Below are 14,567 nucleotides of genomic sequence, written 5' to 3' on the forward strand. Positions count from 1 at the left end.
TACTGTTGTAACTTGATTCAACCATTAAAACTGTTTAGTCTTGGGTCATTTATTTCACCACTTCTCATTGCAAGATAATCCATTATTCTGTATGTCTAACATAAGTGTGTGTGTGTGTGTGTGTGTGTGTGTGCATGTATCCTTGTCTGTGTGTCCTGAGTCTTGTGCAGGTTTCAAGTTTACATTAACTCTGTTGGTGGAACAGATTTACAGATTTAAGTAAAAATGTTCTCCCCCCCTCCCACTCATTTTAACTTCTCTCTCTTTCTTCCTTCTTTCCCTGATACCACTTCTCTCTCTCTCTCCTTCACTCCTTCCCTTTCTCTTCCCCTCCCCTCCCCTCTCTCTCTCTCTCAAACGTTTCTGAAAATATTTTCACTGAGTCACAGATCTGTGGATGTTTATTTAATATATTTGATAATGGGGAAATGAAACTGAGGAATTTCTCCTCCTCCTTTCCACTTCCCTTTCAATACCTTGTCATTATTATCACAGCCAACTCACTTGCACCACCACCATCATCATCACCATTGTCATCACTGTCATTCAACACCCATGTACCATGCTGGCATGGGTTGGGACAGTTTGACAGGATCTGATGAGTTCAAGGACTGCATTGTGCTCCTGCGTCAGCTTTGGCATGGTTTCTATGGCCGTTTGCCTTTCCTAATGCCAACCATTTTATGGAGCATACTGAGTGCGTTTTCTTGTTTCTTTTCGTGGCACCAGCACTAGTGAGGTTGCCATTGCAACTCATGTGACTGTGAACCCTGAGGGAAGCAGGATCGGTTTTATACTAAGGGATGAGGGCCTAAAATGTGAAAGGAGTGGGACTGAGCAGGTTCTTGTAAAAGAACTGCATGGTTACTCAGATTTACAGCTTAAGGGATTTTTTTTCTTTTTCTTTTTTTCCATGGAAGATATTTCCCATGATTAAAGATATTGCATTTGTGATCATCTCTTTTTCCCCCTTTATTTATTTATTTGTCTTGCAAGCAATGGACTACATCAACCAATGTGTCCTTTTTCAGACAATAGACTGTGGTATGACATAGATTTGGCTGCTATTTCTAACAGGTCCAGTGACCACATAAAGGTTTCCTCATTGGCTTCAATTAATTGTGCTCTTACATGTTATGTCAAGGGTTGAGGGTCCAAAATTTCTTGATTGTCAGATTCAAAAATTTTAAATTTCATAAGGGGCACAGGAACCCCTTCAGAGTTTCAGAAAATACAGGACAGTCTGAAGTGGCAAAAAAAAGACAAACAAATAACAAAAAAAAACAACAATAAAACTCATGAAATAGGATTTGAGTGCCTTGGGAGATGCGGGTTCCAATGTCATCAATGAAAAAAACAAAAAATAAATGGGGTCTATTATCAGTGGCAAAAAATTTTTAAAAAAAGGGTCTGCTATCAATAAAAAGTAAAAAATGATCTGTTATCAATGAAGCAAAATTTTAAAAACCCTTGTGTTATCTCTGCCACCTTCCCTATTTTGTAAAATATTTTGGTGTCATTTCTGTGAAATATTTGGTTCAGGTTTTTTTTGACTGATAACAAATTATTGATGCAGTTTTCTGATCTGTCTACTGTAAATTATTTGTATTGTTGTCTTAACTATTTTTTGCAAATAACTGGTGCAGTTTTTATAAGTGATAAAAAAAAACAACTTTATCAATGCAGTTTTCATAGACTTTTTTAAATAATAGTGAAAGTCTTCATAACTGCTTTTTTTTTAAAATTAAAATTATTGATGCAGTTTTCGTAGCTGATTTTGTAAATTATTGGTGGAATTTTCTTCCCTGTTTGCTGTAAAACATTTACAGTTATCATAACTGTTTTTGTGAATTATTGTTGCAGTTTTCATAACTGTCTTTTTTTTTTTCAAAATAAGTTATTGGTGCAGTTTTCTGAACTGTTTAACTTGGTATTATGTATAGTAATTTGTTATTGATATTTTATAATCATTTATAATCTTCACACTTTATTTTGAATTAATTTTTATTCATTTGGTCTTCCCAAGCTGGTAATTGAATAAAAACCAATGCTTTTCAATTAAAAAAAAAATATATATCAAGCATTAACTATGAATATTTGTGTTTCCAATATGCAATGTGTTTAGACTGTTTAAGTAGTTATGTTTTTCCTGTTAGCTTACACACACACACACACACACACACATATAAATATATATCAATGGTTTCATTGTGTGGCAATATATGTATGCATTCAGGAAAACTTGTACATATGCATAAATATATTCACAGCCATCCATACAAACCATACATACACTACATACCTGTATACCATCACAAAAGCACATGTATATTATATACATACGCTTACATGTATAGACAGATATAGTTATATATATATATATAGAGAGAGATACATACATACATGTACATACATAATTTCTACATATTTTTGTGATTTTTCTTGTAACATTTATAAAATATATCTTAATATCCAGGCCTACATTGAAATATTAAGTGATATATAAGTCCAGGCTTCTTTACCAAACCATAACATTTTCTGTCAAGGCATCATATTTTTTTTTAAAAGAATTTCTTTCTGGTTGAGTTTGAGTTTAAGACAGGCCGTACAAATCGAGGTATCTTTGAGAGGCAGCAGATGACAGTACTTACGTACAAACCAATCTCATAGACCAAGAAGAATAGCGCTAAAGGTACTGTTTGCTTTCTTAGTTCACATACCCTGTCGTTAAGTAGTTTCTAGAACTCTCCACCACCCATTCCTTAGAGTAGCCGAGACCAGAAACAAGCCAAGCCATATATTTTCCTCGAAATGTTAACAAACTGACCAAATTCTATGTAAAAACTATTGACCTGTACTTGGGGTCACTTTCGATGATTCAATGTTATAATACAGGGTGCAGGAGTGGCTGTGTGGTGAGAATCTTGCTTCTCAACCACATGGTTCTGGGTTCAGTCCCACTGTGTGGCACCTTGAGCAAGTGTGTTCTGCTATAGCCTTGAGCTGACCAAAGCCTTGTGAGTGGATTTGGTAGACAGAAAACTGGAAGAAGCCCGTCATATATATATATGTGTGTGTGTGTGTGTGTGTATTTGTGTGTCATCTACCCTGTTATTGTCTTATAATTAATTATAATTTCCATCCAAACACTAGCACCATTGGAACACATTTATTCATATATTTCTGTTTATAAATTTGAGGTATTTTTATTCTTTCTTTTTTTTTTTTGTTGGTGTTTTAATTATTGACAAACATCTTTTGGCAACCAATATTTTCATTGTATTGTTTTAGGCAAAAAATTACCCAATTTAATACTAACCTACCTTCCCTCAAAATTTCAGATTAATTTATGTTCCAAAAATCAGTTTAATAATGACAAAATTTATTTTAGTAAATTCTTCATTATTTTCAAAATTAATTGAAACAAAAACAGTGTATTTCAGCTGATATATGGTAACAAAAATGTTAAAGTGATCTAAATTAAAACCTTCCCCAAAAATTTCTTGTTAACTTATGTTCTAAACACTAGCTTACTAAAGACAAAATTCGTTACCTGAATATTTTTGAATTTTTTAACCTCTCTCTGGTCCAGGATTTATTTCAGCTTCCATAATCTTCTTTCTTCAGATTGTCTTGTCTCTCTCATTCACATTAATCTTTAATATTTATAGATGTATATAAAAGTCAAGCTAAGTAAAATCGCTGACATTTTTGTAACATTTCTACTAATTTTTCAGCTTTTATTTTTCTTCTTTTGTTTTCGAGAGAATTAATGATGCCTTCTACACAACAAAGAACCCTAAATATTTTGCTGTATTTTCCAGTCGGAAGCATTGACCAGTTTGACCCCACAATCAATGATGATGATGGATATGACATTCGAGGATGACATTGAGTGTGATGACGAATGTTCTCCGATTCCTCTGGCAAATTCCACAATGTCAACACATTTTAATCAGATCGGAACACACTGCAACCTTTCCGAGGAGGTATGTATAATCTACATGCAGTTGTTGTTGTTGTTGTTGTTAATTTTCTTTTGTTTCTTGTGTTTCATTCATTGTACTGTGGCCATACTGGGGCATCGCCATGAAGGGTTTTAGTCAAGCAGATTGATCCCAGTGCTTAGTTTTTTAAAGTCAGGTGCTTAAACTCTCGGTCTCTTTTAACAAACGACTAAACTACAGGGATATAAACAAACCAACAGCTGGTTGTCAAGCAGTGGTGGGACAAACACAATGACTCACACATACATACATACATACATGTTTCAGGTATGGCTGTATGGTAAGAAGCTTTCTTCCCGATCACATGGTTCTGGGTTCAGTCCCACTGCATGGCACCTTGGCTAAGCGTCTTCTATTATACCTTTGTGAGTGGATTTGGAAGATGGAAACTGAAAGAAGCCCATCATATATACAATTATCTGTGTGTATGGATTTGTGTCTATTTATCCTCCACCACCACTTGACCGTTGTTGGTTTGTTTACATCCCTGTAAGTTAGTGGTTCAACAAGAGACCAACAGAATAAATACCAGGCTTAAAAAAGAAAATGATAAGCATTGGCGTCGATTCATTTAACTAAAATTCTCTGAGGCAGTGCCCCAGCATGGCCACAAACTGAGACAAGTAAAAGATACAAAAGATGGGATTTTAAAATTTGTTTTCAATGAAGTATATCAAAGTAATTTTAAAACTTTATTAATTTTTAATGATATTTTGGAGCCAAGGTTGATATGCTTAAACATTAATTAGCAGAAGTAATGGGTTAATTGCTTGCACATCATCATCTAATAAAAAAAAAAAGAAGAAAACAAAATTTGGCTTTCTACCAAAATAAACAATCATTATTGAATTCTTTGAAATGTTTCTCTGCAAAGAAACACAAAGCCAAAATTGTATTTTCTTATATTTCTTTCTTCATTGTCATCGCCTTTAACAATATTTCAATTCCACCCACCCCCTCTCTCTCTCATACACACACACGCACTTACATATACGTTGTCTATAAATTTTACTCCTGTGAGTCACTGGTTTAACATGGTTATTTTCATAATACTTCCTCAGAAAAAGCTCACTTCTATCTACATTTTAATACAAGGCAGTGAGCTGGCAAATCCTTTCACAGGCCGGGCAAAATGCTTAGTGGTATTTCGTTGGTCATTACAGTCAGAGTTCAAATTCCACCGAGGGCGACTTTGTTTTTCATCCTTTCAGGGTTGATAAAATAAGTACCAGTGGCATACTGGGATCAATGTAATATGACTCAGACTACACTGTACCTGTAGTAATAAATAGCACACTGTATAAGGGGGCGGGGGTGCTGAAAAGTTCCTGGCTTTAAGGGTATCGCGAAAGGCCTGGCTGGAGGCCCAACCTTCTGAGATCTTTTACAGGGCTTAGAAAAACTGAAGGACCCCTGCAATAAATGTGTGAATCTGAGATGGGGATATGTTGAATAAAATTATAATTAACTGATCCTCCTGTGTTTTCTTTTATCCAAAATCAGGAACTTTTTAGCACACACACCCATACATGTCGTAGTAGTAGTAGTAGTAGTGGTAGTAGTAGCAGTAGATAGCATGCTGTATATGTAGTAGTACATACCATACTGTACACTGTATTGTAGTGATAAAGCTGAGGAATCAGACATGTGGATCTAAGAAAAAAAGATTGAAAACCATTTTAGTATTCCAATTTGGAAAGCTTGTTAAATCGCTTAATAGTGTGTTTATTTTGATTGAGGTATCAGGAGGAGGGGTGGGGTGGGGGCAGGCATTTCTTTTGGAACTTAACTGAACTTAATGGATGGAATTTATAGAATTTAATGCCAAGAATGTTGCTTAAGTAAATTTAAAGTTTTTCATGGCTCCAGAGCACTGTTGCTACCCCTGCTAATAATAATAATAATGATAATAAAAATGGTTTCAAATTTTTCCACAAGGGCAGCAATTTTTGGGGTGGGGATGAGTCAACTACATCGACCCCAGTGTTCAACTGGTACTCATTTTATCAACCCCAAAAGCAAAATCGGCCTTGGAGGGAATTTGAACTCAGAAAGTAGAGACAGATGAAATACCATCTGCCAGTTTGCTGCCTTAGTAATAATAATAATCCTTTTTACTGTAGGCACAAGGCCTGAAATTTAGGGGAGGGGAATAGTCAATTATATTGACCCCAGTGTTTCACTGGTGCTTAATTTATCAACCCCAAAAAGATGAAAGGCAAAGTTGACAACGGAAGAATTTGAACTCAGAATGTAGCAGCAGACAGAATACTACTAAGCATTTCACCTGGCATGCTAACCATTCTGCCAAGTCGCCACCTTAATATTAATAATAATAATAATAATAAACTATTTCAATGTTTCTGTGTTCTGTATCTAAAAGTACACAAATATCACTTGACAGATCCCTTCCTGGATCTCTCACTAAGACGGATTCCTTCTCATTACTTTCCTGTTCCTTCACTGAAACAGAATAGTTTTTAGGGATTTTTTTTTTTGTTTTAATTATTTCTTTTTGTTTTGCTTTGTTTTCAGTTTCTAAATGAGATTGTCGAAGTATACAACCTCCTCTGTAAATTATGTACCAAACTTCGGACACAGAACCAGGCCAAAGCCATTAGCGATGGCAGTGACGTGGATTGTGTTGGCCCAGTCAAAGAGACTTGTAATTCTATCAATGACATAAAATCTGGCCAGCTACGATCGCTCCTACGTGAACTACAACAACTCATTCACAATCAAATATACTCAGCCAAACATAAAGTAAGTTGATTAGTTTCGTTAAATTTCATTCAAAGTTTGGTTGGTTGTGATTACAAATTAACCCCTTTACTGCAGAAATCAGGTATATCTACTCAAAAATTCATTACCTTTAACTGTGGAAATCAGTTTTATAAACCAGTCTGTCTTTTGTTGAGGAATGTTGTGCTCAAAACTATTTTTGGTTGAGATTATCAAGGCAATGAGACTTGCAGAAAATACTAATTCTATTTTAAGATAGATATTTAATATCATTCCTGGAATAAATAATTGTGAAATTTAATTTCACAGTTAACCCTTTTGATACCAACCTGGCTGAAACCACCTCTGGCTCTGTAGTACAAATGTCTTGTTTCCAAAAGTTCTTGATTAAAATCTTCCACCAAATCTTATTCACAATTTATGTTCCTAACACTAGCTTAATGATAACTAAGTTAGTTTACTAAATTCTTTGTTATATTTAAAAAGAATTGACGTCAAATGATATTTTATGCTAATTATTCTCCTTTTTTGACATATTAATCTCACCATCACTGCATGGACCATTGCATGAAACAAGTTCTTATTCATCACTGTTAACATCTCTATGATTCTTCTAATTTCTCACTTTGGTCCTCTGAAAATGTCATGTTTATTTTTATTTCTTATTCCTATATGTTGTGTTGTTGCCTCTTTTGGTATCAACCTGTCTGAGACTGCTCCTGGTTTTACGATACAAATTTACTGTTTTAAAGTTACCTAAATTAAAACCTTCCATCATAATTTCATATTAATTTATATTCCAAACTTCAGCTTAATTAATGACAGTCATTTTACTAAATTCTTTGTTATTTTCAAAATAATTGAAAAGCAATGCATTTCATCAGAAATACAGTAATGAAAAGGATTTGTGTGTGTTTGTGTGTCATTACATACAGTTTATCTTGTGAGTTTTAAGCCTGGCAGAACCTACCCTTCTCCAGATCTGGACACAGCTAATTTCTTAGGTAGAGAGGAATCTACCCCAGTATCAAATGGGTCCTTTACTTACTAACTTCAAAAGGAAGGACAAAGTTGACCATGCTGAGGTTTTGAGTTCAAGATCCAGAATAAGTACCACAAAGGAGTTTATCCAACATGCTAACAACTGGAACAAGATATATATTATATTCATCACCATGCTTATGCTTCCATGCAGTTGCTTTTATTAAAGAACCATCCTTCATTGTCAATTCTCAAATCTTCATGTTCTCTGTGCTTGAATATCTGGCATTATTGGTCTTAATAAGTTTCATTATTAATTCCTAAAATTTAGCAATAATCAGCCTTATAACTCCTCCACCCACATTGCTCCTGGATAAATCATGGAAGGTGAACTGGGGAGAGAGGGTGGTCTTGTGTGATCCCTTTTAGGAGCTGCCATGCTACAACAGTCTGAAACATATAAACTGATTTCATAGATGGAGCCATAACATAATTTCAACACTAAGGTCTATTCTAAGGTTGTCACTTTATTTCAGGAAACTTGGAACCGGTTATCTCTGAATGGAGATATTAGAAAAATGATAAAATTTTTTGATATAATGGTAAGCTTACCTGCACCGGAATGTCTGATTTATTGTTTTTTTTAGAGACCAGCATGTTTGATGGTTATTACAGCTTGCATAGTCACAGTTGTTTTTTGTGTGTTTCTCTGAGTGTTTGTATTGCATGTATATTGCATTAGTCTGTGTGTATATATATGTATATATATATATCTATATATATATATATATATATATACACACACATACACACATGTGCATACAATTTCAATAAATCATGAATTTATCTTGTATTTGAAATACATTTGTTCGTCATTTTTTGTCCCTATTCATGCCACTGGTCTGAGTCCATTTCTGTTTGTATATACACACAAAAACACACGTTATAAATACACACACACACACACACACACACACACACATTCACATGCTTTCACACAAAAGCTTGCATATGTCCTGTATGTTTATTTGAAAACCCTTCACTGTTGTGATATCTTGTAGTTTTACATTTCAGTCTTACGTTTCTTTACATTTCAGTTTAAAATTGACAGGGCTGAGATCCAATCCCTTCAGAGAAGGGATTAAGCATCATTGATCAGACACTTGCTGTGTTCCTTTTGATCAAACACTTACCATGTTACTATTGCTCAGACGCTTTCAGTGTTGCTATAGATCAGATACTCACAGTGTTGCCTTTGATCAGACACCGGTGTTGCTATTGATCAGACATAAGTGCAGCTATTGACCAGACACTTACAGTGTTGCTATTGATCAGTGATTCTGGATATTATACTTTGGTATTGTCCTGTGTGTTTCTTAATAATTTCCCCTCTCACTTCCTCTATGTTTCTTGTTGCTATTTTCTACTGTTCCTCATTGTTGTCTTTTCATGTTGCTTGTTGTTGATAACCTGCTCCCACTGTACATGTTGATAACTCCCCCTGTGCTTCATGTTGAACCTACCCCCATGTTTCTTGTTAACTACCCCCATGTCTTGTTGATAACTTCCCCTGTACTTTGTATTGATAACTACTCTTGTACATCATGTTTGATAACTCCCCATGTGTCTTGTTTATAACTCCCTCTGTATGTCTTGTATGGGAAGTACAACTTCCCTTGTACTTTGCACTGATAACTCCCTTTGTATGTCCCGTTGATAAATCTGTCTTGCTATTTATGTTGTGTTGTTAAGCCCCTGTGTTTGTTGCTAAAATCCTTCTCCCTTGTTCCTTGTCCGCAACCCAACCCCTGCTCTCCCTCTGGTAACACTTCATGTTTCTTGTTGCTGACTGCTCACTATCAAGTTTCTTTTGTTTTTTTTTTGGACAATTGTCTTTCACTGTAGAGGATAACTGATGCTGTTTGTTTGTTGACAGTTCTTTTAAATTGTTATTTTACAACTGCCATACTATTATCATACATCCACTGCTTTTGTTTGAGTTAATTTTAATATAGGGTTCTGGGTTCAGTCCCACTGCGTGGCACCTTGGGCAAGTGTCTTCTACTATAGTCTCGGGCCGACCAAAGCCTTGTGAGTGGATTTGGTAGATGGAAACTGAAAGAAGCCCGTCGTATATATGTATATATATATATATGTATGTTTGTGTGTATGTGTTTGTCCCCCAGCATCGCTTGACAACTGTTGCTGGTGTGTTTACGTCCCCGTAACTTAGCAGTTCGGCTAAAGAGACCGATAGAATAAGTACTAGGCTTCCAAAGAATAAGTCCTGGGGTCAATTAGCTCGACTAAAAGGCGGTGCTCCAGCATGGCCTCAGTCAAATGACTGAAACAAGTAAAAGAGTAAAAGAGTATAGTAACAAAAGAGTTAAAGTGATCTAAATTAAAACCTCCCATCGAAATTCCATCTTAATCTCTGTATCTTCATTATTTTGAAATTAATTGAAACCCAAAACAGTGCATTTCAACAGATATATATGCTAATAAAATGGTTAATGACTCCGTTCTTTTCCTTTTCTTCCACCATCCATTAGGATGGGAGCAAAGCTGCTGATGGTGAATCGCGGAATGCAGATGAAGTGAGAAAAGTCACGTTAATGGCTGAACAGATCCACGATTTACATGTTGAACTGAATGGTGTTCGGACACATGTTTCTGGGTTGCATGCTGATTTGCAGTTGCGGGATCAGCAACTGCAGCAAAAAGCCACAGAAGTTTCTGAACGTAACACTAAGGTAAGTCTATCTTTGTTAATCTAATGTTTCTCAACCCTTTCTTTTTCTCTATGGACCTCTTTTGATTCCTGTTTTACTCAGGTGGACCCACTTAACCATTCAATGTTTAAAAAACCCTGAAGTTTTTTTTTTTTTTGGACAATTGTCTTTCACTGTAGAGGAAAACTGTTGTTATTTGTTTGTTGACAGTTCTTTTAAATTATTATTTTACAATTGCCGTACTGTTATCATACATATATATCACTACTGATGTTCCATAGATAATGATGTTGCTAACTCACACATGTAGCCATCATTGACAGCTTAGAGACATGGCTTCTATCAGAAACTCCCACATGTAGCCACTATCAGTAACTTCCACATACAGTTACTATCAATAACTTTAACATATATACACTATCAGTAACTTCTATATATGGCTACTGTCATTAACTTCCACTAGAAACCGTTACGGGTTAGCAACAGGAAGGACATTCAACTATAAGACAATGGTTTCATAATATGTATTCAGCTGACCCATGCTGGTATGGAAGGACTGATGTTAAAAAAATGAACCAAATATATTTTGGTCTTGAAATATATCTTAATACTTTAATCCATTGTTGTATTTAAAATATTAAAACTGTTTGTCTTTTCTTTTTACTGTTTAGATTGACAGCCAACAAGAAGAGCTGTTTAAACTCCGTGCATATTGTGATAGCTTAGAAGACAAAGCTTTAGGTGATCTCTCAAGGGATGAAGTCCTAGAGCAAGCAAGACGAGACAGAAATGAGGCCATGGAGATGTAAGTTTTTGTTTTTAACTTTCGCATGCCCAGCTGGGTGTAGGCACTGGAAGGTCACTATGGTGATGACGATGATGATGACGACGACTTATTTCTTAGGTCTGGAGTAAGGGGACAATGCGCATGGTCTTTGCAGGTAGTCTTAGACCATTGACATTGATGCCATTAACCATTTTGATACCAACCCACATGGGGATCTCACTAGGGCTGGTGCCACGTGAAAAGCACCCAGTTCACTCTGTAAAGTGGTTTGGTATTAGGAAGGGCATCCAGCTGCAGAAACTATGAAACCATACCAACATGGGAGACAAACATTAAATGATGTTGGTAATAGGGGTGATGATGGTGGAGAGTGGTGGTAATGGTCTTGATGATGATGATGATGACAATGATGTTTGTTTTTGTTTTCTTTTCTTTCATGCAGGAAAGTTCAAATGGAGAAGGAATTATACCAAGCCAAGTCTGAAATAATGAGTCTAAACAACCAACTGATGGCTGCCATTCATCAGAAAGTTATGGTTTCTCAACAGAGAGATCAGTGGCAGGTGAGACGATAAATAAATGGTGTTCCACGATTAACTTTAACGACCCTTCCTAGCTGTGCACTAACGAAGATGTGAGGGTAACATTTTCTTCTGAAATTACTGCATCGTATTAATGAAACATTACACATACATACATGTAAACGCACACATACATACATACACATATACACACAAACACATACATATGCATGCATACATATACATACACACACACACATATATACATACATACATATACACACACATACATACATACACATATACACACAAGCACATACATATGCATGCATACATATACATACACACACACACATATATACATACACATACATACATACATGTACACACACATACGTACATACATACACATACATGAACATACATAAACACATGCATACATGCATTCATACACATACATACGTAGATGTACATCCATTAAATGCAACTAAGGCAATATTTAATTAAAACAGCCACCTATGTATCATACAGAATGCACACACATACAGTTGATAGGCCAGTTACTGCAGTATTTGTCCTGAAATAACATCTCTTATGGACTAGCGATGTTAAATTCACAATAAGTATCAGAGAGAGATGAATATAGTCCCAGCAGTGGCCAGTGAGAGCATCAGATGCATTTCAACCTTTTGGGGCCCTTTCTATGTTACAGGATTCATTAGAATTTGGACATATCAATAGGCAGAATGTCAGGTCTGGCTGGATACATAACACTGAACTCACAGCAAGGTAAAACCACCATTAGGTGCCATTTACTTGTTTCAGTCATTTGACTACAGCCATGCTGGGGCACTGCCTTAAAGGGTTTTAGTCAAACAAATTGGCCCCTGGACTTATTCTTTGTAAGCCCAGTACTTCTTCTATCAGTCTCTTTTGCTGAACAGCTAAGTTACGGGGACATAAATACACCAGTATTGGTTGTCAAGAGATAGCAGGAGGACAAACACAGACATACACACACACACACACACACATATATATATATATATATATATATATATATATATATATATATGTGTATATATATATATATGTGTGTGTGTGTGTGTGTGTATATATATATATATACACACACATACATGATGGGCTTCTTCCAGTTTCCGTCTACCAAATCCACTCAGGAGGCTTTGATCAGCCTTATGCTATAGCAGAAGCTACTCGCCCGAGGTGCCCATGAAATGGGACTGAACCAGGAATCATGTGGTTGGGAAGCAAGCTTCTTCCCACACAGCCACACGAAGCATGATAAAAATATTCAGAAAACCACACAAGAAAAACTTGTCTCTTGTATCAACACTGCACCAATTCTTGCTGCTTATTTCACCATTCCTTAACCATGCTTTTCCCTAACACTTAATAATACCAACACCAGCACTAATTGCCTTTTGCCAATTTACACACTTGTTTAACGTTGCACGTGATTTTACTGAGGTATCAACGTTTTTTGCATGTATATGCATGTGTATAATGTCTCCTGTTGATATCAGTCAGACTGGTGCCTTTATCTTGGTGGTTGCTTTCACTTCATTTCTTTGCTCTTTGACCCTTTGGCTTTTTTCACTTTCCCCTTCTTAAACCCCGTGTGTGTTACTCTCTCTTCTGCCACTGTCTTACCACAATGAACCTGCTCCTTCCATCATACCTTTTTTTCTCTTCTCAGAACCTCGTCTAATGTCAACACCTTTTCTCTTATTCTCTCTCTTTTATCTTTTACTTGTTTCAGTCATTAGACTGTGGCCATGCTGGGGTACTACCTTGAGGAATTTTAGTCGAATGAATCGACCCCAGTACTGTTTTTTTTTAAGCCTGGTACTTACTTTATCGGCTCTTTTGCTGAACCACTAAGTTATAGGGACATAAACACACCAACACCGGTTGTCAAGTTGTGAGCAGTGGGGGGACACACAACACATTGCCAGGAATTGAACTCATGAGCTGAATATCCTAACCACTAAGCCATATCTCTACACATATACTACTACTAGTAGTAGTAGTAGTAGGCATCTGTTGGTCTCGAAAGGCCATAGATCTGCACCCAAAGAAATCATGTCAGCTTCTGATGATAGTGCAGCATCTGTTGTGATTGTAGAGGCCCACACGGAAGTGCAAGTCATGCATACATCGACTGCATTTGAAGGAGCTCTCTACCGGCATCACTGGTTTGAACTTCTGTTGAGTGCGCCTTTCTTTGGTGGCAAGTTCCTGTTTTTCTTCCGCTCACTTCATCCCTTCTCACAGTATATGTCTCCAGTGTGGGCAATCATTTGCAAACTCCTCTCATCTCAGGATGTAAATTGGAAGTTGAAAACTCAAAAACTTAAGAAAAGCTCAAAAACGTTTGTTCGTTCGTTCGATCGTAAATACGTAATTACGTACGTTCTTTCGTTTGTTCGTTCATACGTACGTAATTACGTTCGTTCTTACTTTACGTACGTTCGTTCGTTCGATTGTACATACGTAATTACGTACGTACGTTCTTTTTTCGTTCATACGTATGTACGTACCTACGTAATTACGTACGTTCATTCTTTCTTTCGGTCGTTTGATCATTCGTTCGTTCTTTCGTGTATTCGTACGACCGTACATACGTTTGTTCGTTCGTGCGGTCGTTCGTTCGTTCGGTCGTACATACGTAATTACGTACGTACGTTCTTTCGTTCGTTCATACGTACGAACGTACCTACGTAATTACGTTCGTTCGTTCGTAATTACGTACGTTCATTCTTTCTTTCGGTCG

At 36.3% G+C, this 14,567-nt stretch overlaps 1 protein-coding gene across 5 annotated transcripts in view; it reads left to right on the forward strand.

Moving 5' to 3' along the window:
- Nucleotides 1-14,567, forward strand: part of LOC106875845 (BICD family-like cargo adapter 1) — a 70,033-nt gene that overhangs the window by 54,836 nt on the left and 630 nt on the right. For 2 of the 5 annotated variants that reach the window (XM_052977092.1, XM_052977090.1), the window contains exons 6-11: nucleotides 3,825-3,989; nucleotides 6,543-6,770; nucleotides 8,267-8,332; nucleotides 10,283-10,483; nucleotides 11,134-11,267; nucleotides 11,692-11,812. In XM_052977092.1, the coding sequence (XP_052833052.1) occupies nucleotides 3,825-3,989; nucleotides 6,543-6,770; nucleotides 8,267-8,332; nucleotides 10,283-10,483; nucleotides 11,134-11,267; nucleotides 11,692-11,812 (915 nt within the window). Of the gene's footprint in view, nucleotides 1-3,824; nucleotides 3,990-6,542; nucleotides 6,771-8,266; nucleotides 8,333-10,282; nucleotides 10,484-11,133; nucleotides 11,268-11,691; nucleotides 11,890-14,567 lie in introns of all 5 variants that reach the window. The other 3 variants (XR_008266877.1, XR_008266878.1, XM_052977091.1) reach the window with 3 other exon arrangements.

The sequence above is a fragment of the Octopus bimaculoides genome, chromosome 26 (assembly GCF_001194135.2).
Source record: "Octopus bimaculoides isolate UCB-OBI-ISO-001 chromosome 26, ASM119413v2, whole genome shotgun sequence".
Taxonomy (NCBI): domain Eukaryota; kingdom Metazoa; phylum Mollusca; class Cephalopoda; order Octopoda; family Octopodidae; genus Octopus; species Octopus bimaculoides.